Source organism: Lagopus muta, chromosome 29 (genome assembly GCF_023343835.1).
Source record: "Lagopus muta isolate bLagMut1 chromosome 29, bLagMut1 primary, whole genome shotgun sequence".
Taxonomy (NCBI): Eukaryota; Metazoa; Chordata; class Aves; order Galliformes; family Phasianidae; genus Lagopus; species Lagopus muta.
The window spans coordinates 1,890,331-1,914,552 of NC_064461.1; the positions used below are offsets into that span (position 1 = coordinate 1,890,331).

General features: G+C 57.6%; 1 protein-coding gene across 14 annotated transcripts; it reads right to left on the minus strand.

The window, feature by feature from the left end:
* Window positions 1-36: 36 nt before the first annotated feature.
* Window positions 37-24,201, minus strand: UBAP2L (ubiquitin associated protein 2 like). Of its 14 annotated transcripts, none has more exons than XM_048928990.1 (29): window positions 24,091-24,201; window positions 21,603-21,732; window positions 21,141-21,218; window positions 20,667-20,777; window positions 17,329-17,497; window positions 16,976-17,071; window positions 16,314-16,359; window positions 15,950-16,062; window positions 15,476-15,493; window positions 12,615-12,667; window positions 11,758-11,843; window positions 11,189-11,360; window positions 10,651-10,852; window positions 9,454-9,731; window positions 9,096-9,268; window positions 8,257-8,446; window positions 7,761-7,815; window positions 7,122-7,296; window positions 6,683-6,755; window positions 5,844-6,039; window positions 5,093-5,181; window positions 4,473-4,526; window positions 3,849-3,930; window positions 2,716-2,933; window positions 2,523-2,628; window positions 1,703-1,770; window positions 1,203-1,400; window positions 718-768; window positions 37-327 (listed from the first exon to the last, which is right to left on the minus strand). In XM_048928990.1, the coding sequence occupies exons 2-29, from the start codon at window positions 21,690-21,692 to the stop codon at window positions 232-234; spliced, it is 3,336 nt and encodes a 1,111-aa protein (XP_048784947.1). In that variant the 5' UTR covers window positions 21,693-21,732; window positions 24,091-24,201; the 3' UTR covers window positions 37-231. The 14 variants fall into 14 exon arrangements, 12 of the variants coding, with proteins under 12 accessions (XP_048784947.1, XP_048784943.1, XP_048784942.1 ...); XM_048928986.1 differs by having other exon boundaries at window positions 15,434-15,493; XM_048928985.1 differs by having other exon boundaries at window positions 4,473-4,520; window positions 15,419-15,493.
* Between the last annotated feature and the right edge of the window lie 21 nt (window positions 24,202-24,222).

Below are 24,222 nucleotides of genomic sequence, written 5' to 3' on the forward strand. Positions count from 1 at the left end.
GAAGAAGGGGGAGGGGAGAGAAAAAAAAAACAAAAATAAAAGAAAAAAATACAAATTCTATATTACATACAACAGGAAAGGTGGCTGAAAACAGACAACGCGGAGCCGCCCGCCCTGCCCTGCCCGGGGCCGGCGCCGCCCCTGGGGGTTTTTTCTTCTCCTCCTCCTCCTCCCACATCGGTCGGCGTCGCTTCTTGTCGTAAGCAATTGATGGGTCGGGGGCCGCCCTGCTCAGTTGGTGCCCCAGCTGTAGCTGTTGTAGGCAGACTTGTTGGCCTGGGATTTCTGGGGGATGGAGCTGCCTTGGCTGCGCTGCCCGGAGCCGCTCTGCGGGGAGGGGGGCAAGGAGCAGAGGAGGAGGGTTAGCAGGGGGAGCGGGCGCCGAGCTCGTCCCCGGGGGTCCCATCCCAGCAGCTCCACGGCCCGGCAGCTCTGCTGGGTGACAGCGCCGTCCCTGCTGGGCCGCAGAGCGCGGTGCCGCACCGCCGGCCACCCCCAATCGGCACAGGGGGCAGCGGGGAGGGGGAGAGAGGGGGAAGGGGTCGAGCACGGAGTGTGTGTTGTCTGTGCGCGCGGCTGTGTGTGTGTGCACATCCTGACTGCGGGCCTGGCGGGGCCACGGGGAGAAGGAGGGGGCTACGTGAGCCTGGGGGGCCTTAGGGGCGGGGAGAGACCCCAGGGCAAGTGCAATGCATTATCATCAGAGAGGTTCATTACCTGATCTTCCTGCTGGCGTTGGCAGCACAGTATCATCTGCAAATATGGAAGCTGTTGCAGTACCAGGATATGTAAAAATAAAGGGACAAACTATGACAATAGAAATCCACGGTTAGACCTGCAAGCTACGGCGGGGTCGTGGCTGTGGAGAGGAATTCTGCCGGCCTGCGGAGCCGCCACTCCGAGGACCGGGAGGTCAGGATGGACCAGGCGTGTGTCTGCGTGCAGGGGCACTACCCGACCGTACCTGGTACAGCCCGGCTGCAAGGGGCTGTGCCGAGTACCCCCCAGCGGAGCGCACCCCGGGCCTTCCTCACCTCGTCCTCATCGGCCCTGTGTGTATGTGCATGTGCGTGTCACCGCGTGTGTCCGCTGCGGGGCGTGAGGGAGGGAGGGAGGGGGTGGGGGGGCCGGGGGGAGCCAGAGCCCTAGAGATGCCCCGTTGAGGGGTACGGAGACCCCCGGGGGTCCTGGGGGCAGCTTACCTGCCCGTCCTGCTGCAGGTGGTGGTGGAGGATCTGCGAATGGGGCTGCTGATGCGGGGTGAGGATGTGCATGAAAGGGGTCGGGGGGTACGCGGCCGCCGTCGCGGGGTTGATGGGGCCGCCGCTGCCCAGCGCTGAAGGCAGGTTGAAGGAGGCCGCCGGGGTTCCAGTGTGAAATCCCTGCTTCTCGAAGGATTGCTGAGGGGAGGAGAGCAGAGTGAGGGGGGAGCGCTGGGCTGAAAAACCCCACGCCTCTTAGCAGCGCAAATCACAGGCTGGCAGTCGGTGTCTGGTGCAGAGAAGGGAGCCGTGCTCCAACCACCACCACCCTCCCCCCTCCCCAGGCTCAGAGTCACTTTAAATTTGGGAAGGGCCACGTGCTTCCATGCTTCCCTTCTCCCTGTCCGGCTGCTCCAAGGACAGACCCCCCTCTCACGATGGAGGCCACGTTCCCCATCCTGTTTCCCAGCAAAGCAGCACACAGCCAGCACTGCACCCACCTGAGTTTTGGAGTAGACAGAGCCCGAGATGTCCGGCACGCCTGTGTTACTGGATGTCACAGATACACCTGGCAGAAGGAAACAGGAGCGTCAGGGCTCAGCAGCGCTGAGGCTCAAAGAGTGGCCTGGAAGTCAGGTGAGCTTTGGAGGCATCACGCAAGGAGCTGCAGCGTGCTCGTACAAACACAGGTTCTCTTGCTGCGGATAACAGCAGCTTCTGGAAGCTTGCAGAAACAAATTTAGGGGCCTGGTGCCACCCAGAGATGCACCCTTTCCCCCAAAAAAGCCCAGAAAAGAGCAACTTGAAGAGCAGGAAGGCGATGAAATCAACCCCGGCAGGAAGGGCCGTGAGCTCCTCAGCCACAAAACAGGCAATGGCGTGGGAGGGTGACCCGACTCGAGCACTGCTTGCTTTGTAAGTTACATCAGGCGACCTGCTGCAGAGCTGAGGTATCATTGCCAAGAGAGACGAGGAGTTCCAGAGGGCCCTGACGCAGTGAAAAAAGGCACAGCTGGAATCTAAAGGCCATCATCAAGGCAGAAGCAGAGCAGGCCCTTCACAACCGGCCCAGCGCTGAGCGGTGAGACCCAAGGCACGCAGCAGGTTTGCTGCTACGGGTTTCCTCCTCTTTCCTCTGAACGCCGAGCACAGGAGCCAAACACAACCAACCAACCAACACAGGCAGTAAAGGAATAAAGGCAGAGGTGAAGTGAGTGAAGGCTCCAGAGCCATTTGCACAGCCGGTGAGATTGCCAACAAGCTCTGTCAAATAAAGAAAACCGAGCCTGTGAGGAGCAGGATGCCCTGCAGGTCTCTTACCAGCGCTGTATCCATGAGAGCCGTAGCCACTGGGCTGCTGGAAAGGGGTTGCTGATGCATTGACGCTGACATTCACACCATGCTGCTTGGAAGAGGTAGGAGCAACCTAAGGAAAGGAGAGGGGCAGGGTGAGAAGAGGCTGCATGCATTGTTCCCCGAGCCAAACCCCACGCCCTGCCTCAAGGGAACTCACAGGGAACACGGCGGGCCCGTACTGGAAGGTGCTGGGGAGCCCTGGTACCCCTGTGTAGTACGGCAGACTGGTGTAACTGTAGCCAGGAGGCAGCGCCGGGTTCAGGAACGTCTGCTGCGTGGTGTGGTGGGTTTGGGTCTGGCTCTGCTGAGGCTGCGCCAAAGTCGTTGCAGGAGCAGGGGAGGAGGCGTCGCCTCGGCCGAATTTCGTTAAGTCACCTGCAGCAGAGAGGGAAGGAGGCTGAGGAACGGCGGCACCGAACCCTGCGCTCCAGCTCAGCCCACAGGCGCCGCCATCAGCACTGAACCAACCCCCCTGCGAAAGCAGAAGCAGCGCAGTTGAAGCCCCCAGCCCCTGTGCGAAGCGACTGCTGCTCTGCCTGTTGCTGCCCTCGCGCCGCCGCAGGGCTGAGGAGCGGAGCTGCCTGCACCAACCCCACCGTCAGCTGCTGGGACCCCACCGTCAGCTGCTGGGTGCTGCAGCAAGTCCTGGGCTCCCTCCATGCATCCAGGTCACCCCCAAACATGGCAGCTGGGGGCCCTGCCCTACACCCCTCGTCCTACCAGCAAGCAGCTCCCGCCGAAGAGCAGAGCCAACCAGCTGAGGGCATGCGATGTGAATGGCCCCTTTCTACAAGCAGAGCTCTCACCTCCCTCTCTCTTGCCTGGTGGCACTGACCCAAACGCTGCAGAGGTCCAGCAACCCGCAGGGAACACAAGGAAGCATCGCTTCCTCTCCCCATCCCGCGCTGGCAGCGGGGCCGAGGCCGTCCCCCCTCTGCTCCTCTTTGGGAGCACCTGCTCTGCTCTCCCGCTCAAACACTCTCCCCATTCAGAGCTCACACAGTAAGCCAGTGAATTCCTCAGCGCTGTCCCAGCTCAGAGGCGAGGCTGGGGTGGCCACAGACATTCATTATCACCAACGCTAAGTTGGCAAATTACGCATGCAGCGGTGCTGAACTCTGAGCTTGAGATTTCAGCCGCAGCGTGCCGGGCCAAAGCACTTCTGCATAGAAGAGCTCCTGCTGAAGCAGGGGGGAAGCAGTGCTGGAAAAGCAGAGCTCCACCACACCAACAATTCCTTAAGCATGCAGAAGTCGAGAGCAAGTGCTGCTCGCTGCCCCGTTCCCCTACCAGAGTACGGATTGCTGCTCAGGCTGCCATCTCTTCCAGTCAGTGGGGTGGTGGGCGTAGGGAATGGGATGCTGTAATAATCCTGAAGGATAAAAGAGAAGCTCCATAAGCTCTGTCTGAAGATGCAAAGCAGCCGTGTTTGGTGAAGCAGGGATTCCAGGCCCGTGTCAGAGTACGGCAGTTCAGTCGGTCGCATTGAGGCTGACCTCAGCCTGCACAACCCCAGGTTTTTCTCGCACGCGCCGTCCCCCTCATCTGGCTACAGGAACAACCAGACAAGGTCTACTGCTGTGCAATCCTGCCTCTGCTTTGCCCACCAAGGGGCAGCGCCCTGCTTCCTAAATAGAAGCCATCCTCCAGGATTCAGCTACTGCCTCTTTCCAGCATCAGAGGCGAGCTCTGCAACAGCTTCTCACTCTGCTGTTGGACAGAATGGCTCTGCTTGCTGCAGCTCCTTTGCCCCACAACCACCGATACAACAGCACGAAAAACTGCTGTTAATTCCCAAAGGAACTAAAGCAAACATAAAGGAATCACACAAAGGAGTGATTCGTTGCCCTCCTGCCAAAGAGGGGGGACCCTTCAGCTCCCAGCCTGCTGCCTGTGCCCATCTTCAGCACTCACCAATGGGAATCTCGTCTGGAGCATTTGCAGGTCATCGTATCCATACACCTGTGGCTAGAAAAAAGAGCAGGAGGTGACGTTAGAGACAAAGCCATTTATCTAACTGACACCCAGCGCTCAGATAAAGCTGGAAGCAGATCAGGGCCCACGCCATTATCAAGGATGAAGCAGCCAGCAATCACTGCTGCAAGGCTGGCACAGCCAAGGGTTTCTCTGAGCTGCTGGAAGGAAGAGAGCACCAACGTCTGGCAGCGCTGCTTCAGACTGCGCAGGCATCCAACAGCTCCCCTCCAGAAGCAACTGCAACCCCCAGATCTGTCTTCACCTTCAGAAGAAAGCTGTGACACCACCCCAGGCTCTGTGGCACTGCTTCCCTTGTTACGTTTGCCATTTGTCACACAACACTGACAGCTCCAGACTTCCATTAACCTCCACCCAAATTGGCCGCTCCCTAAAAGCTGTGATGGAAAACAGCAGCTCCAAACTCCTCAGTCCTGAATGCTACCCAGTTTTTGGTCATAGTGTGAACCAGGTTAAATCTCTCCCTGCCAGCTGGAGTCGGGAAGAACAAAGTGCCAACCATGCTGCTGAGTGCTGGGGGCCCCGGGGGTCGCACTCACCGGGTAGGCATGTAGCAATCCTGGAGCCATGATGTAGGGGTTAGGCAACAACGGTGGGACTCCAGGGGGGAGGTTGGGGGGGGCTTTTCCTGCAAAAGGGAAAGAAAGGGAACGTCAAACGGCAGAGCCAACAGCAGAAACTCATTTCTTGGAGCCTCCCTGCGAGGTCTGGTCCGATTGTGACTATTGTGAGGCTTGAGGTGGAGAAGGCGATGATTGTTTTGATGTCATTTTGGGTGAGGGAGCAGATGGTGGCAAATAGTGTTGATAGGGAGCCTGGGCACAGGCACGTGGTTAGGGCTGTTTTGGTAGAGGTTAGGATGGCGTGGGTTCGAATGAGTAAGGAAATTCGGGCTGCTACTACAGTGCTGGAGTGGAGCAGGGCAGAGAGTGGGGTTGGGCCTTCAATTGCTGCTGGGAGTCGTGGATGGAGGCCGAATTGGGCTGATTTTCCTGTGGCGGCTAAGATTAGGCCAAGGAGGGGGAGGGTGGGTGTTTGGTTTGGCTGGATGGTCTGTTGGATGTCTCAGGTGTGTAGTGTTGAGGCTAGTCATGCTATGCTTAGAATAAGGCCAATGTCTCCGATTTGATTACAGATTATTGCTTGTAGTGCAGCTGTTTTAGCTTCGCCTCATCCCTGTCATCAGCCAACGAGGAGGAATGATACGATTCCTACTCCTTCTCGTCCAATGAATAGGAGGAATATGTTGTTTGCAATGGTCAGTGTTAATGTCCAGCAGCAGGGAAGCACCTGATGTCGTTGCCACGGAGCTGCGAGTGGAGGCTGTCACCGTGGAGTTGCTGCTGAGGCTGAGGCCCAGGCTGCTGACGCTGCTGAGGCTGGATGAAACGCTTACGACCGGCGGGGCAGCCGACACCGTGCTGGAGGAGGTGGAGAAAGTGCTAGCAGAAGAATGGAGGCTGGCTTCACTCTCCACACTCGTGTGCTGGGGAAGGAAAGGAAGAGGTTACGGCACCAGGCTGACGTAAGGGGCTGCAGGGATATTGCAGGACGCAGCCGACGCAAAGCGCCGCACCGCTCCGCCTGCACACGCTGCCAAGGGCCTGCAGTGAACCCGGCCGCTGCAGGCTATGAGGAAACCTGCTCTGCATCTGGCTTCAGTCCAGAGATCTGAGAGGATCTGAGTGCAGCCAACCCACAACGCCTCCAAACTCAGGCAGCTGCGTCCCAACACGCGCCTGCTGGGAGCAGCAGGGCTGAACACCAGGCTCGCAGCAGGGAGGTTCGTTCTGCTGCAGAAGCTAACAGCACGGAGCTCAGCTGCAGGAGCTCCAGGTATTTGAATGGTGCCACTCCATCAGCTGGCAGTTTGCTCTAGCAGCCGGTTCCAGCTCTGGGGCATTTTTAAGAAGTACTACAGGCTGGTGTGAAGCTGCTGTTACGTTTGATGCGGGCAAGGGGTCGACAGCCTTCAGCCAGAGGTGCAAGGGTGGAAATAAAGCCACCTGGTGTAGGGAACCTGCTTTGGCAGGGGGGCTGGACTCGATGGTCTCTGGGGGTCCCTTCCAACCCCTACAATTCTGTGATGCTGTGATAGCGCTGCAATGCTCCAGCAGCCCCAGACTCACCAGAAGAGTTGAAGTTGATGTTCGCCCAGAGGATGTGGATGAGGACAGACTGTTCTGCTGGGTGGGTAACGTACTGCAGGAAGAGGAGAAGGGCCGTTAAACCAAGGTGCAAAAGCCTCTGCTGGGCAGCATCAGGCCAGATCCCCTTCCCATCTGACTGACAAAGCTCATCCCCAGAGCAGATGCCAAGAAACCCACAAGGGTTTGCTGCCCTGAAGGAAAGGGCTTGCCTGCTTCCTGAGGGGAAGGAACTGCCAGAGCTCAGCCCCTCCTCTCATCTGTCTGGATACCGACGCGTTCGTCGCTGGGGCTGCAGCAATAGCCAAGCAGCTCCAGATGGACCCAGGCCTCCCCAAGGAGGCACCTTTGGATAGGACTGACCACCTCCCCCTGCACCAGGGGCTTTTTGCCCACCAGATCCCTGTTTCCCCAGGCTCACCTGCTGAGCTGGGCGGCCGTGGTGCTTGGCAGCTCCTCGCTGTGGCTCAGGCTGCTCAGAGCTGTCGAATGCTGGCTGGCTGTGCTCAGCAGCGACGCCGCAGACACGCCGTCGTTGAGAGGCGTCATGCTGGGAGCAGAGGGGGAATCAGACTTCACTGCGGGGCCGGTAGCACCTGTGAACATGGAGCTTTGGGTTAGAGGCAGCACCCAGCAGCTCCTGGAGGGCAATGTAGCAGTGAGGATCAGCCAGGGCTCATTTAGAGGAGCAGGGAGAGCCGGGGCTTCCCTCGTGCTGCCAACCTTTCCATGCCTGGGAGTATATTCGTGTTCTACATCTCCCTTTGCCCCAAAACCACCACAGGGTCATTGCAAAGAGCTCCAAGCCCTACAAATGAGGCGCCTCTCACAGAGTAAATTATTGTAATCGGGGGGAAGATATTATGAGTGACTCACAAACGATTCTGTGGAACTATCAGCAGAAAGCTGAACATTTCAAGGGACGCAAATAGCACAAGCAGCAACAATTAGTCCAGCACAAAAAGGCCTTGCTATTAATCCAGATGAAGCTGTTCACCCGAAGCAAACACAAAAGCACTTGGAGCGGCTCAGGACACCCACAGCACTGCCAGACTCTTACCTTCAACAGCCTGCGTGCTTTGTAATGGCGTGGGTTGTACGGAACTGAAACCATTCTGAGGAAGAAAAGCAAAGTTAAGCACTGCAGCCTCTCACCCCAGAGGCAATGCAGGGTCAACCCCTGCCCTCCCTCCCTCCCTCAGCTGTGAAAGAGGCTCACGACCAAAGCAATGTTACCGAATCTGTGCAGCATGCAAGAATCAAACGCATAGGACCAAACTGAAGCCTAAGCCTGGACGTCACCCTGCAGCAGGGTTCATCCATGACATGAAGCATGGCCAGCAATCAACTCAACCACTGTTAACCCCATTGACCCTGTCCCAGGTGAGCAAGAACTGAGGGCCCCGGTGCAGTCAGCAGGAGCTCAGTGTGGCCACGAGCCTCGTGGTGAGCTGGAGCTGCACAGAATGCTTGCTTGAGCAACTCTGCTCCCCCTGAGGCAGCACTCCATGCACTGTGCTTACTCAGCACGAAGGGGAGCGAAGCTGTCTTCCTACCTTGGCCTGGGTAAGGTCTTTCTGGGGCGAGGAGGAGATGGAATTTGGGTATCGCCTCGTCTGGGTGGATCTCTGTTCATACAGTGGTCCCTGAGCGCTGTTCTGGGAGGTAAATGTTGCTGTCTGTATTGTGCCGCTCTGGTAACCAGACTCCTGGCTTTGATTGGACGAAATTGTGGATGAAGATTCACTGGAAAGAAGAAGAACAACAACAAAAGGTCGTTTTCCTCCTCACAGCCCTGCTGTAAAAGCTGCTGACACAAACTGCAGGCTCCTCCATTCCCAACCTTCAGGGCAAAGAACCCCAGGGACCATGAGGGGGCAACGCAGAGCAGGCAAACAAACCCAGCACAGAAGGAAACCCAGAAAGCAGACGCTCCGAGCTGCAGCCCCACGTCACGCTGCTCTGCTCCAAGCATCACAAGCTGCCACTGCTCAGCTCCCAGCACTCAAGGAATGACCCAGCCCAAAAGAAAATAGGATTGCCCTTCTATCCCTGTCTGCAGATACACAAACTGCCCTCCGTCCTCATGTTAGGGGAGCACAGATCTGCTCACAGGAGCAAGGAGCAGCTGTGCTGCGGATTCCCCTGCAGGATTTCCAGCCGAATTCACTGCAGCAGGAAACATTTGCTTTCTGTACAAGCACCAGAGGCCGACCAGTCACAGAGCTGCCCAGAACAGCCTGCTGGCAGCTCGTGCTTTGCTGTTGCATACACTGTCCCCCCTTTGTGACCACAGGCAGAGTCAGAAAGGGTCTACTGGTATGCAGCATAGCCACCAGCCTGCAGGTGAGCTCCTGAAGCTGGGGCGCCCCATTTCCCTGCCCGGGGCGCTCACCTAGCAGTGCTGGTGTACAGGCTGCTCTGAGGTTGGCTGACAGCAGCGCTCGTCGTGGGCGTCGATTCGTACTCGGCGAGAACAGGCTCCGAACCAAACTGCAACGCCCCAAACTGCAGGTTTAACCCTGAGATATCTGCTGAGCCAGGCATCTCCACCGCCAGCGCAGGAATCTGCAAGGCAAAGGGAGAACGGAGCCGCTCAATCACCTCCCCCCAGGAGCAGCAGCACGCAAAACGACATCGGCGTCCCCAACCCCAGGCTCACATCCCCCCGGTTTCCCTTTGCTGCCCTGGAAGGCCGAGCCCTCCTCCATCACCCCACAAACAACAGATCTGACACCAGGAAGGCCCTGCACCTTTGATGTTAACGATGCTTTCTTCTTTTGCTGTTTCAGCTTCTGCTGTGCAGGCTGGGGACTGGAGGACTGGTTGTCTGAGGAGCCCGGGGACATTTGGGGAACGGGGTTGGCTTTGCTGGGCAGCGGCGAAGACGGCGGTGCCGGCACGGTGGTGGAGGCTGTCACCACAGGCTGCTTCTCCTGCATGAACACCTCTATCATCGTGGAAGTGGACGTGAAGGCCTGCCTCTTGGCAAAGGGGCTGTGCACAGAGGAGTCCGTCGGGTTCTTGAGATCTGTTGGAGAGGGGAAAGCACCAGATTAGGATTAATTTCCTTAGAAGCAAAGCACGGTCTGACGTTGAAAAACAGAAGCGCTGCACACGCTGCCTGCTGGGGCCTCTTAACATCAGGGAGCAGAGAATCCCTGCAGCCCTGCTCCCACCTCCATCCTTTCACCAGCATCACACTGAGATTTTTAAGGCCCTCTTCTCTGAGTTCATTCCACCACCTCCATGGGACAAAGCGAGCTCAGAAAGCAGAACTCCTCCATCCTCCTGCATGGAGGCACCGCTTGCCCGCCTGGCACAGGTTTGGTGCTGCTTCCTTCCCCTCCCCTCCTGTCTGCTCCCTCCCCCATGAGCGACGCTGCTGCCCGGGCTGCCCACCCCCAGCCCTGCACAACTGCAGCATGTTAACACAACTCCTATTCTGCCTGATGCTCTCCTCTGTGGCTCCTTGTCTGGAGAGACCAGGAGCTGCCAACACCAACTGCAGCCAGGCCAGGGCTCAATTTTTAATTCAGCTTAGATTTGAACCAGAGCCATTTCACTACAGCAAGAAAGAAAGCACGCAGCGCTCAGCTGCAGCAGGGCTCAGCACCTCATCTAAGCAGGAGCTTCTCTTCATCAGCCTTTACTCCTTCGCGCCAGCCCAGAGGTAGAATTACTTCTTGGCACCAAGCAGCCACCAGAATCACATTCCTTTGAAAGATGCATCGGGTCAGCAGCGAGGCGGCACTGACAAGTGTTTGTATTCAGAACCATTTGCTGCAGGTGCCTGCTGGCAGGCCTCCTGTTACGCAGCCCTGCGCCCAGCACCAGAGGTGCAGCCATTTCTGCAGCTGAACTCAGCTCGCTTGTGAACCCGAGGGGCAAACGGTCAAACTGCTTTCAGATCTGATCCTCACACAACTCTGCAGAGCCGCTGCCCTTACCGTACTGCACGAGGGATGAGGTCTGTGCGGCCGATCCCATGTCCCAGGAGGAGGCGGCGGTGCTGCTGCCTGGCTGGCTGTGCTGAGCTGCCAGCTGGGCCAGAGCCTGGGCCGTCTTGAACTGCTCCAGGAACTGCGAGCCCGTGGTGCTGCTGCCTTTGGCCTCCCCGACGTCTCCAAAGCCTTTCCCCAGCATGCTCACCTGCAATTGCAGCGTGGAAACAACAAAGTCAGCGTCTCCCCTGTCTGGGAATTTGGCTCAGGACAGGTGGGTCTCAACACCCTGCTGCTCCTCACCACCAGGGAGACTTCATTCCTGTCATCCCACACAGTTTCACACCTCAAACCGTTCCACTTTCAATGGCAAGAGGGCAGAAACGATCCCAAGCATGAAGCATTGGGATCCACGCCTCTACCTACAGCTGCTGCAGCCCCCTGGGAGGACTTGCTGCTCAATACAGGCTGGTATCCCCCACCTTGATCACACACACAGAGAACATCCTGGAAAGCCCTGCTTGTAGAAGTGCTGCCCCCTTACCATGCTGTGGTGAGAGAAGGAGTTCCCAGAGGCCGGCTGGGACATCGCGCTCTGCTTGGAATTGCTGAACACCAGAGGCTGTGCCAAGGAAGGAGCCTGGGAGGACTCCAGGTTTGTTGACTCATTCTCCATGGAAGAAGGTGTCTTTCCTAGCAGCACTGCAAGGTCGATTCTGGATGAAGGAAGAAGAGAAGCCCTGAGGTGAGCAGGAGCTCCTGCACCGCTTGCTTTGACACCAATTCTACCTCCAGCCCCACGATTCTTATCTCACACATCCAACAGATCTGCAGAACACAGCCGACATCAGCAGCCTCAAAGGGACAAAGCCTGGCAGCATCCTATCTATATTCATAGAACCCACACTTCAAACACTGGAAAAAGACCCCAAAATCTGAAGAACCAGTGAAGAACCAAGCCAGAACACGGGCCCAAAACCTCCTTACTCAACCCCTACGTCTCAGTCTGCGTTAGCTAATTCAGAGCTGCTGTTTCTATCTAGCTGGCAGGGTTTTGGCTGGGATGGGACTCATAGCCTCTTATGCACATCACAGCACTACTTGAGCCATCACCTCTGTCCAGCTGTGATTGTCACGTTCTCTGTAGGCAGAGGCACTGAAGACACGTTGGATGCAGTGAAGATCTTTGTCTCAGACAGCTGAAAGAGAAAAGAGGGGAACAGAACGCCAAGTCAGAGCAGCATGAGAAGCACGCGGCGCTGGAGACAAACAGCCACGAACGACTCGAGGAACTGAGCATCTGATCCCCTCCATTTGGCTCCCATCACAATCAGCCCTCGCGTTATTTGTCGCTTCCCCAGTCAGGAATAAATCCTTCTGCACATTTCCTGCTGTTCGCAAACCCACCAGGACTGCTGGGGTCTTCTGTGCTTTGCAATGATGGTGTGCAGCACTGGTGGAAATGCCACCATGCAGGTGGGTGCAAACGCTGCTGGAAAAGCCAAAGGAAAAAAGCTTTGGACCGATGGTTTGGCTTCCAGCAATCATTTGGGTGATGGGACCAGAGAGCAAAGGATCTCTTCACGTTGTGGAAAATAAAGAGGAAGCAAACAAAAGGCAAAATTAACGAGGCTCTGGGCTCAGCCATCTGAACTGAGGTGAGGAGGTGAAAGCAGACAAACTGCAGGAGTGTAAAAACAATCACAGCAGTGAGGAACTGCTGAGAGATCGCGCAGGCTGAAGGCAAAAAGGCTCTGAAGCCTCTCCTCCAGCAGAGACCTGACGGAAGGCAGAGGCTGCCCTGAGTTTTGCATCTCAGATGCAGCAACATTCACTCATTCATCACAGCTCCCCTGGGCTCTGCCTGCAGTTTGCACAGGAGCAATCTGTGCAGCTTCTCTCGCTGTGCACAGACAGGACAGCAGCTGCCAGCACACAGACGTGCAGGGGAAGGGTTGCAGGGTACCTACATCTTCATTCCAGTCCTCCGTGCCCCACTCCTCCGTCGCAGCCCTCCACGCACCTACAGGGGGAACGAAAGGCAGACAAGTCAGGCGTACAGCAAAGCTCTTCCAAGAGCCAGGGAAGCACCGGGGGGGGGCTCGGCAAGCAGCTGAGAGGACTTTATTTGCCAACCAGAAATCAAAGCAGGCGATCCCAACCTCAGGCTTAGGGCCAGGTCCCCATACGGTGAGGCTAAGCGGAACCAAAGGGACCCCGGGCCAGCGGGGAGGGCAGCGCACAGCCCAGCACCCAGTGGAACGAGGAGCTCGGCAGGGAAGCCCTTCTGCCCCGATTCCCTCCTGCAGCAGCACCCAAGCAGCTGTGATCCCTGCAGCTCTGACAGAGCTCCTCCAGGTTTGCCACCAGGCTTTGGCCTCTCACAGCACAGAGCAACAGAGCCGTTATGAGGTTGGCTTGCTTTCCTCCCCCCTCCAAAGCGTTGAAGCCTCGGTTGCACCAAAAACTCATTCAGGGAAAGGAAGATGTGCCAATTTCAGAGAAATGGCCAAAGCCAGCAGCTTAAAGCATCAAAGAGCAAAGCTTTCAGATTTCAGGCACAAGGTTTCAGACACAATCCATTACAGCACCATTTGCAAGCAAGATTCACAGAAGGGAAAAGCTTTGCCCGGCTGTATCTGCTGCACGTTCGGCCCCTCTCACCCACCACAAGTGAAGCTCCATCTGCTGAATTCTACAGGGGGGATCCCAAACCCATCAGGCAACTCAGAATTTGGAATAGAGAGTGGGAGAACTTTCCATCGCCCACAAATCCGGTGCCAAAGCACCGCTGCTGTGCCCAGGGCAGCGTCAGAAGGGGAGCGCAGCCCCAGAGCCAGGTGCCTGGAGGCACTCGAGGACAGAGCTGCCATCAGCCCCCCTTCAGCAGCTGGGAGGCCCTGGTGGCACACAAACAGCACGTGGGATTTGGGATTTCGGGGGAAGAAGGCAGGTTTTCCCCATTCACATTTCAGTCATGGGGCCAAAACCAATCTGCTGATCTACTGGTGGGGAGCGCAGAGCTCCAAATCAGCACCGAAGTGATGCAAGAAACCTTCCTGGATCGATTTTAAGTTGCATTTACAGATACAGACGTGGACAGAACACAGCTCCTTTGGCTGCTGGGAGCCTCAGGGCTGTGGCCCATTCCTCCCCAGCCTGAGGGGCTCTCAGCCATCAGCACAGAGCGCAGCAGGGCGCTGGGTGCTGAGCTTTGTGCTGCTCATCGCCATAGAGTTTCCCAATGCAGCCAGCAGTGCAGCACAGGGCTCCGCTTTCTGCTCACTTTAGGGGGAAATAAGACAAAAAGCAAAGCAGCGAGGAATTCAGAAAGGAATTCAGCCCTGCACAGAAGGCCTTCGAGGAGCAGCCGCCCTCCTGAAGCTCAAAGCAGGAGAAGGAGAGGAACGTCAGCAGTGGTTTGCAAATATCAGTGCTGTCTTTTGGGGTGTTTTAGGCAAAGCTGCACTGTCCTGTCTCGCAGCACAGGGGGTTTCAGCAGTTTAGCAGAGAAATGCCCCAATGCAAAGCAGCTGCTCGGTGCACTTGTGGGTCTGCAGCAAGAACTGCTGGAAAACAAGAGATCCCACTGTGAGCTCGAGGCTTTTCCCAAAGAGAAAATCTCTTATTCTAAGCTGGGAGGCGAGCAGCCCAGACCCCACCTGCAGCCACCCCGAAGGCTTGGAGGTCTGACCCCCAACTGCCCCACACCTCAATGCAGACAAAGGCCCGGCAGTGGCACAGCCAGCAGCCACGTGCTGGCGGCAGTTAATTGTTAACCTGGAGGTGCTTCAGAACAGCAGCAGCACCCTGAGCCCCAGTGGTTCCTTTTCCTCTCATAACTTCCAAGAGCAAAGCAGCAAGGTCTCCCAAAGGGCTGCGAGCTCAGGAACGGCTGCAGCACTGCTGGGAGCATCTGTCTGACATCCCAACCAGCAGGACCTTGTCTGAGGAACTGGGCAAACACCCCGTTATGTTTGGGGCCTCTTTGTGGCCAACCAGCAGCCTTAATAAGGCAGAGTGGAACAGCCCACGGGTCTCTCTTGGCTTCACAAGGCATAAAATAAAGCAGGACAGGACTGACCTGACTTGGAGGCATTCAAAGCCAGGCTGGATGTGGCTCTGGGCAGCCTGGGCTGGTGGCTGGCACACAGCAGGGGGGGTTGAAACGAGATGATTATTGTGGTCCTTTTCAACCCAGGCCGTTCTACGACTCTACAACCAGGCACTGAGCAGCACCCTGCTCCCCCCAAAGCACAGAGCACCAGCAGGGCAGCCCTGCTTAGAAGAAAAGCAGCAGAGCAGCGTGCCAAAGCAGCCCTCAAGCACCGAGGGCCAGCTGTAAGCAGAGGCAAAGCACCGAGGCGGCTGAGCAGAGCTGAGCAGAGCTGAGCACCCTTGCAGCAGCATTCTGAGCCCGTGCAAAAGGCAGCAGCAGGGCGATGGCTGCAGGGATGTGGGAGCAGCACGGGATCACAGAGTGCTGGGGCCGAGCTGCCCTGCGCTGCTGGGGGGCTCTGTCACAGCGCTGGGGATGCGGCGCTGCTGTGGGCGCTCAGAGCGGCGCCTGAGCCCCGCGAACCCGCGAGGAAAGGGTTAAACCTCTCCCGGTTTACATCTGAGGTGTCAGCATTAGTAAAAGCACGGTCAGAACAAGCGTCAAAACTCATTAAAGTGAACGGATGAAGAGAGGAGAACGACATATCCACAGATATTTTCAAGTCGGTTGGAAAAAGAGCTATAAGGTAAAGGGATCCGGGGGCAGTCGGTGCACCTGGATGTATCGTACCAGGAGCAGTGTCAAATTTTCGGGGATAATTTGAGCCCTCACCCCCAATGAAATCAAGTCCTGAAACAAAAGAAAAGAACAGAAAAAAGACAACCAGTGAAATTTTGACTCCGGTGAAGCCGCCTCGCCGCCCCCCACGTGTGGGGATGTTGTTTGAGGGGGCACCCGAGGGCACCGCGACAAAACCTGGCCCCGCTCCGTGCCTCAGTGTCACCCCACAGCAGCCCAAGAGAAAGGGCTGCAAAAGAGCCCCCAAAAAACAGCGAGACAACAGCTGAGCTCAGAGCAACGTCCTCAGGGGGGCGAAAACGAGGAGGAGCTGCACGTGTTTGAGGAAAAAAGGCTTTTCCTGGGGACCCCAAAGTGAGGCGAGAGCTGCCAGGTCTCTGCCGGCACATCCAGCTCTGAGTTTCCACTGTCACCTCAGCAGCTGGAGCGAGGTGGCCTTTGTGGTGAGGGCTGAAGGTTTGTCTCACAGCAAAGACGACGCACGCAGGACGAGCGGGGCTCACTTACTCGTGCCGTCGTCCGGCTCGAAGCTGCCCGTGTTGTTCCACGTGTTGGTGCTGCTATTCCCATAGCTCTCATCCGTGCTGGTCGGCTCGGCGTAGTCAGCTGGGTTGAAAGTTCTGCCAGACAGGAATGGGAAAGATTTCAATCTCCTTCCCTGTGTAAGTGATTTAATTCCCATTGTAGCAGGGCCGAGACATTGGCAGCTCTGTCTCACAGAGCGAGGCTTCGGCTGCGTCAGCCCTCCCAAATTCCAGCGCGATGCAATTTTACTTTACTCGTGTGAAAAAACAATACAAGGCCGAGGCAGAGGGCAGCATTCGTGCACAAAGATGTGATTTTTGCTGTGCTTTATAGCAGTGAAACTTACCCCATGCCTTGGGCAGAGAATCTTCCCCCCCGCCTTCCAGAGCCACCTGTAAGACACACACAGCGCTGCATCACAGGGCAAAGAAACATCCCAGCCACAGATGGAGCCCTGATGCCCAGAATATGAAAGCACTCAGGATCCCCCTGAGCTGATGGGGTTTCCAGCAGCATCCCTGCATGTACACCAATGACCCCAGCTGGCTGGCAGTGCCACCAGCCATAAGCGACGCCAGGCTCTGATGAAGTTTCCAGCTGGCAAAAGCTGGAAAACCAAACCCCAGGTTCTCATTTCTGCAGTCTGCATCCTCAGCAACAACTCCTGAGCCACACAGATTTTGCAGGAGAACGAATTGCTGCTGCTTAGCACTTAAAAACCAAGCCAAGGGTTTGCTTGGTGCTCAGAGACACGCGGGCAGGGATGGGGAGGATCCAGAATCCAGAGCCTGCTGCTAATAAGCAGCCTGCAGACAGGCACCTCTGTGCAGGAAAGCCACACCAGCTGGGACGTGAGAATTCCTTACAGCTCCTAACGCACTTGGAGCGACGCGCAGGCACTGAGTTCAAGTGTCAGGTTGGAAAAACCAAGCTCTCATTCATCAGTTCGGCAGCCTCCCTCTTAAGAGAGCTCCAGTCTCCACCCCGCGCCCACAGCCCTGCGCTCACCTCGGCCCCGGCCACGTCCCCGTCTCCCTCTCTCTGTGCCTCTTCCAGAAGAGCCTCCACTCTTCCCACCATCCAGCCCGTTCTCCTGGCCCCGAACTGAAAGACAGAACAACATAAAGACCACCTTAAGACCCATTAAGACCACCAGACCAGACCTCAAGAGCCCAACGCAGCGGCCATGCAGGGGACCAAGCGCCCTGCCATCTCTTAAGCGAGAGCATGGCCCAAAGGACGCATCTCACCCAGGGCAGCAGCACGCAGGCTGCCACACGAGGGTGATTTCCCCCCTCCCCAGCACCCAGGGGGGCGCAGAGTGCAGTGCTGTGCTGCAGGAAGGAAGGCTGGCTGCTTACACTCTCTGCCACGGCTGGCGCCCCGGCCCCGTCGCGGCGGCCCTCCACGTCGCCGGCTGAAATCCCGATCTCTCTCCCGGTTCTCTTTGCTCTCCTCACTGGGTTCTGTCTGTCCGCTGTCCTTCTGTCCCGAGACGCCTTTCTTCTTCCCGACCATCTCCCAGGAATGCTGGAGGTTTGCAAAAATGGAAAGCAGTTAAACTGAGTCCCAAAACGACCAAGTCGACTCCCCAGAGCGCTGCAGGGTTGCTCTCTCAAAACCCAAAACCCCTCCCTGACCACGGGATGAGAAGATGAGAATTTATCCATAGGTGAGTTCAACTCATAGAAGGGCCTGGGTTGAAAAGGACCACAATGACCATCTGGATGCAACCCCCTGCTGTGTGCAGGGTCACCAACCAGCAGCCCAGGCTGCCCTGAGAACCCATAGGGTGCCATAAGGATCCATAGGGTGCCATAAGGATCCATAGGGATCTATAGGGTGCCATTAGACCCTACAGTGTACCATAGGGATCCATAGGGACTCATAGAATGGCCTGGGTTGCAAAGGACCACAACAGCCATCAGTTCCAAACCCCTGCTGTGTTCACGGTCACCAACCAGCAGCCCAGGCTGCTCAGAGAACCCACAGGGTGCCATAGGGATCCATAGGGTGCCATAGGGATCCATAGAATCACTGACTCATAGAATGGCCTGGGTTGCAAAAGATGACAATGTTCACCTCATTCCAACCCCTTGCTGTGTGCAGGGTCACCAACCACCACTGCAGGCTGCCCTGAGAACCCATAGGGTGCCATAGGGATCCATAGGGAGCCATGAGATCCTACAGTATGCCATAGGGTGCCATAATCATAGAATCATCATAGAATCTTGGGATGGCCTGGGTTGCAAAAGAGCACAACAGCCATCAGCTCCAACCCTGCTGTGTGCAGGGTCACCAACCAGCACTGCAGGCTGCCCAGAGAACTCAAGGGGTGCCACAGGGACCCACAGAATCATAGAATCCTAAGATGCCCTGGGTTGCAAAGGACCATAATGATCATCAGCTCCAACCCTGCTGTGTGCAGGTCTCCAACCAGCAGCTCAGGCTGCCCACAGAACCCATAGGGTGCCATAAGGATCCATAGGGAGCCATGAGACCCTACAGTGTGCCATAGGGATCCATAGGATGCCATAGGGATCCACAGGGTGCCATAATCATAGAATCATCACAGAATCTTAGGATGCCCTGGATTGCAAAGGCCCACAGCAGCCATCAGCTCCAACCCTGCTGTGTGCAGGTCTCCAACCAGCAGCCCAGGCTGCCCAGAGCCACATCCAGCCTGGCCTCCAATGCCTGCAGGCCTGGGGCATCCACAGCCTCCTTGGGCAACCTGTGCCAGCGCCTCACCGCCCTCTGGGTGAGAAAACCTCACCCCAAGCTCAGCTGCACAAAGCACACCTCCACCCCACTGCCCACGTGAACTGACTTCACAACAGCCTGCAATGGGCTCGTGTCCTTAAATTGATGCTGCACGCTGTTAGATTAATTAATAGCAGTTACAGGTCGTTGGCAAACACCTGAAAACGTAACTGGTGGAGAAGCAAAGAGCTGCTTTGGGATGGCAGGACGCAGGGGCAGGGATAAAAATCCTCGGAAGCACAAATTGCCTCCAAACCAAAGGGCTTCTGATGCCCCTGATGCTGTTATCTGTGGCTCAGGTAAGTCAGAAATCCGTTCCTCCAGTGGTGTCATTTCCAGCCCAGTTGAACTCAGGGGAAGAGCACAACAGCTCTGTGTTGTTTGGAACAGGGGACACCGAGTTACGAGCTCAGGAGGTGAGCTGCCTCCATCAGCAGGAGAGCATTTAAGTCTTTAACAAGTCTGTTCCCTTATCAGGAAATCCCTTATCAGCGCCACACCGGCTGAACCCGGACCAGAAGCAGCTCCCAGAGCCCAGCAGCTTCATCTCATCCCTCCTTCTAAAAGGATTTTCCAACAGCAGCTTTGCTCAGTGTTCCATGGGAGGAGCTCCCTGAAGGCAAAGAACCTTCCTGTGTGCTACAGCAAACCCAGCAGGAGCAAAGCACCCAGCAACCAGAGGCCGCTGTGCTGAACAGAAGGCAGCCCTGCCCTCTGCATCCACCTGCACTCAGAAAGAGGGGGGGGAAAAAGGGGGTAACGTGTGACATCCTGAAGCAACAGCAGCCGTATGAGGGGCAGCAGCCAAGGCCAACTCAACAGAGAACAACGCCAGCACACAGATGGGGAGAAGACCCCCAGAACGGTGAGTGCTGGGCCAGAGACACAGATCCCCACTGAGGAGGAGCAGGGAGCGAAGCATCTGCTGCTTGTTGGCTGTGCTCACGCCTTCTGCAGCCCTAAGAAGGCAACCAGGCTTCCCAAACCACTCGTGCAACTCGTGGCACTCGTTCTCGAGACTTTATGGTGTGTTTCATCTCCAAATCACAGCATCACAGAACTGGAGGGGTTGGAAGGGAGCAGCAGAGCTCATGGAGTCCAACCCCCTGCCAAAGCTGTTCCTACAGCAGGGCGCACAGCTCGGCATCCAGGCAGGTCTGGAACATCTGCAGAGCAGGAGACTCCAGCACCTCCCTGTGCAGCCTGTTCCAGTGAACAGTGGGACCATAGAGACACATTGGGACCCATTGGGACCCATAGAGACACGTTGGGACCCATTGGGACCCATAGAGACACATTGGGACCCATTGGGACCCATAGAGACACGTTGGGACCCATAGAGACACATTGGGACCCATAGAGACCCATAGACTCCACCACCTCCCTGTGCAGCCTGTTCCAGTGAACAGTGGGACCCATAGAGTCACATTGGGACCCATTGGGACCCATAGAGTCACGTTGGGACCCATTGGGACCCATAGAGTCACGTTGGGACCCATTGGGACCCATAGAGTCACGTTGGGACCCATAGAGACACGTTGGGACCCATAGACTCCCCCACCTCCCTGTGCAGCCTGTTCCAGTGCTCCGTCACCTCACTGCACAGCCGTTCCTTCGCACATTGGTGCACAACTTCCTATGCTGCAGTTTCTGGCCGTTTCCCCTCATCCTGTCTCCACTCCCCACTGAAAAGAGTCCGGCCTCGCCATTCTGCCCCCCACACCTCAGATATTTATAGACCTGGATCAGCTCCCCTCTCAGCCTTCTTTTCTCCATGCTGAACAGACCCAGTTCACTCAGCCTTTCCTCATAGCAGAGATGCTCCAGGCCCTTCACCATCTTTATGGCCCTCCGCTGGACTCTTCCCAAGAGCTCCCTGTCTGTTTTGTGGTGAAGCTGAATTTGGCCTCACCAGATTCGCAGCACCCAACCCTACCGTGTCGGGATTGCCCTCCAGCAGCACATTGATGGCTCTGTTAACATCCCCATTGCAGTCGTGCAGGGCAATCACACACTCGTCCTGGTTCTTCCCCGTGATGTCAATCAGCTGTAGAGAAGACAAGAGCAAAGTCAGCGCGTTCCGTGCCCACAAAGCACCAACATCCGCGTGGATCTCAGAGGTGAGCGCGTCGAACCCCAAAACACAAATCCCACATAGAAACGCCAGTGTTTGGCAGCCCTGCCAGCCTCCCAGCTTAGCGGTGCCCCCAAACGAGCAGCAAATCCCCAGCAATGAGGGTGAGTTTCTGAGCTGCTGAGTCCCATCACAGTGTGGCCTATGAGCTCCTCAGCTTGGGATGCTGCTGCTCCTTCTGCTCTGGGGCTGCAATCAGCCGGCCCAGGACAGCAGCACGGGGCACAAGCAGCGCAGCGCATCCCCTCTGCCACCACCCTCCCCTCTCGCACTCACTTGTTTCACCTTCTCCTCAAAGTCAGCGTCGTTGTGGTCCGAAATCATCTGTGCAAGTCGAATCTGTTCCGCGGTGGCCTAAAGAGACGAGGCACCAAAAGAGAGCACGGTTAGCATGCAGCTCCTCAGCTCGGCTCCCGGAGGCCAGGCTGCTTCCAGAAGGAGCAGACGCTACAAAAAGAGGTACGAAAGGGGGCTCTGGGAGGAGGAAAGCAAAGCAGGCAAAGGGGGAGCGAGGCAGGGAAAGCGAGGAGCACCACCAGGCGTCCTGCGTCACCTACGGCGGCCTCAGCACCACCAGAACGCGGAGCCAAACCGCAGGCAGCTCGGGGCTGGTTGTGAAAAGCCAAGAGGAGGCGACGGGCCGGAAGCACGCGGGGTGCAGCGGCAGCGCAGGACAGCCCAGCTCCCGCGCCAGGGCTCCACCTGCACCCAGCTGGTTGCCCAGGACGCTGCCCTTACCTGCGGCCGCTGCTTGTGCTGTGTCTGGCTCTGTGTCTGTGTCTGCTCCCAGCTCCCCCGGGCTCGGTTAGTGCCCACCGATGTCATCATTTACAGTATATACAAATAACAGTATTTACAAGGTAGAAGTCTGCGGTGGGGCAGGGAAGGGGGGAGAAGAGAGAACAGGCTGTTAGAAACTGGAAACGCACGGCGGCACCGACACGGAGTGAGAAACACCAGCATGGACCCACATCCCCGACCCCACGCTGCGTCCCAGAGGGAAAAGCCCCCCGAGGGGCTGACCTGGCACAGAACCACCCCAAAAGCACACAGTGCTTCAGGAAGCCCTATAACAGCAGAGCAGGCCGCCCCAGAGCCTCCAAAAGCTGCCAGCTCTTCTCCTTTCATGCCTTCAGACCACAGGGGAGCAGCGCCCTTCACTGCTGTGGGGCATTTCTCCCTTGAATGCATCACCCACATAGAAACAACGGCATCTTTTTCCCTTATTTCAACTGCCCTGCAGATCTCAGAATGTTCTGTTTTCTCCTATTCTAGATTTAAAAGCTACCAAAAAATGGAAAGAACTCGACGCCAATGTGGGACAACAGCGAGGAAGGCGGCTGCGGAAGCGCTGGAGCTCAAAGGCCGTGGAAGAACCTCGGCAAGGATCAGCAGCCTGATGGGGGAAGATTCCAGCACCAACAGCAGCAGCGCCCTGCTGCCCACGAGAAGAGACCCTCAGCAGCTGTAAAAAGTCACCCTTGGGGCGACTGATCCCTCATGGCAACTTAAGGGGAGTTCTGTGCTGATGGAGCTCTGGTGTCACAGCGCTGCAGAGCCGCAATTTGGGGGCACTGCAATTTGGGGGCACCGCACAGCAGCCAGGCCGCGCTCCCTCCCCGCTGGGCTCGGCTTCCACTCCCAATGCTTCATCTCTTCCCATCCTAAGATCTCACACACAACCACGTCGTCGTGTCGCACCAACACAGCGGCACCGCAGCCACGGGGAAGCGACGCTGTGCTCACTTAACCTGCGGTTCCCATGGGCTCCGGCAGCGCTCTGCCCCCCAGCTTTGGGCAGAGTTTGGCAGCTGCCGCGCTCTGCTGCGTTTCCAGGACCGTTCAATCATTCTTTACTTGACAAAAACCACCACCAAAGAAGTCGTTCTACCAGCAGCACCGTCCCGCAGAAAGCGTCAGGTGAGCTGTGCTCCAACGCCACTCCTCCGCCTGTAACTGCAGCACAGCTCAGGGGCAACGTTTCAATGCCAACATTCCCTATCCCAGCACCCAAACCATCCCCACGCGTGTAACGATGCGCTTCACAACGGGTTCGGGGTGGATTTATCAAACCTTCCATCTCCTTTTGTTTTGCTTTAAGAAGGAAAACAAAACCACACGCGTGCAGCTGCAATAAAAACGGGCGACGGCGGCCAAACAAAGCAAACTCCCCAGCAAAGCCCAGAGAAACGGCGCTCAAACGGGAAACCTTCAAGACAAGGGGATGGGATCGAAGGGCTGCAGCTCCGGGTTACGGGATCCTGCATTAAAGGGGCTGCAATGCATCGCCTTCCCCATCAAACCGCGTCCCACAGAGCCGAGCCCCGGGCTGCACGGAGCCTCTAAAAAGAGAGGTGATACAGAGACAGAGCGCAACGGTTCACTTTATTGGGAATTCAGGGGAGTTACAAGGCAGAACGGGGCTCTGTGCTCACGGCCGCTGCTCCCGGGTGATGCCAGGCGAGCCCCAGCGCGGCCCAGCCTCGGTTTCCCTTATCTGCTAGGGTGGAAAAGCGGCACTTCCACACCCCTCCTGCAAAGCTCTGCTAGCACGGCAAAAAGGCTCCAAAGTTCCAAAGGAAAAAAAAAGGGCGAACGCGCGAGGAAATCTCCCTACGGCGGCGAGCACCGCAGCGCGGCACGCGCGGCTCGGATCCGCGGAGCGAACCCCGCGTGCGTGCGGAGCCCCGCGGCCGGACGGGAAAGCCCGCAGCGCCCAGCCCCGGGCTCAGCCCGCGCTCGCACGGCGGGGCGGCGCCTCCCGGCCCTTTGTGCTCCGCGGCCCCGGGGATCCGCCCGGTCCCGGCCTCGGAGGGACCCGCGGCGCACAATGGGGGCGGCCCCGCGGGGAGGGCCGGGCCCGGGCCCCTCCGCCTCCCCCCGGCAGCGCGGCGCCAGGCCGGGCCGCTTCCGCCCTCATGGCCGCGGCCGCCATTCCTCGCCCGACGCGGCCGCCCCCGCCCGCTCGCTCGCCCGCCCTCCCTCACCTGCGGCGGCCGCGCGCTACGCCAGCCCGAGGCCGGGCCCGGCCCACTAGGCCGCACGGCGCCCGGCGGGGAGCGGGGCCCGGCGGGCAGCGAGGGACCGCCGCGGAACGGCGAGGCCGGGCCGGGAAGAGCGGGGCCGAGTGGAGCGCGAAGGGAGGAAGAGGAATAAAGGCGGCGGGGCGGGGTCGGCGGGGCCGCGCGGAAGGAGCAGAGCCGCCGCCGCCGCGCACCAACTTTACCTGAGTCTCCACCACACTGACACTGCCCAGCGGCGCCCGCCCCCATCACGTGACGCGGGAGGGGGCGGAGCCGGCCCGGCTTCGCTCCCACGTGACGCGGCACGCGAGGGTGACGCGGCGCGCGGAGTCACG

Excerpts from the sequence above, each read along its gene's own strand:
- UBAP2L (XM_048928983.1), bottom strand. The coding sequence starts at position 21,692 with ATGATGACATCGGTGGGCACTAACCGAGCCCGGGGGAGCTGGGAGCAG. Across the intron at positions 21,219-21,602 it reads AGCACAAGCAGCGGCCGCAG|GCCACCGCGGAACAGATTCG; the intron begins GTAAGGGCAGCG and ends TCGTCTCTTTAG. Across the intron at positions 1,401-1,702 it reads CTGTCTACTCCAAAACTCAG|CAATCCTTCGAGAAGCAGGG; the intron begins GTGGGTGCAGTG and ends TCCTCCCCTCAG.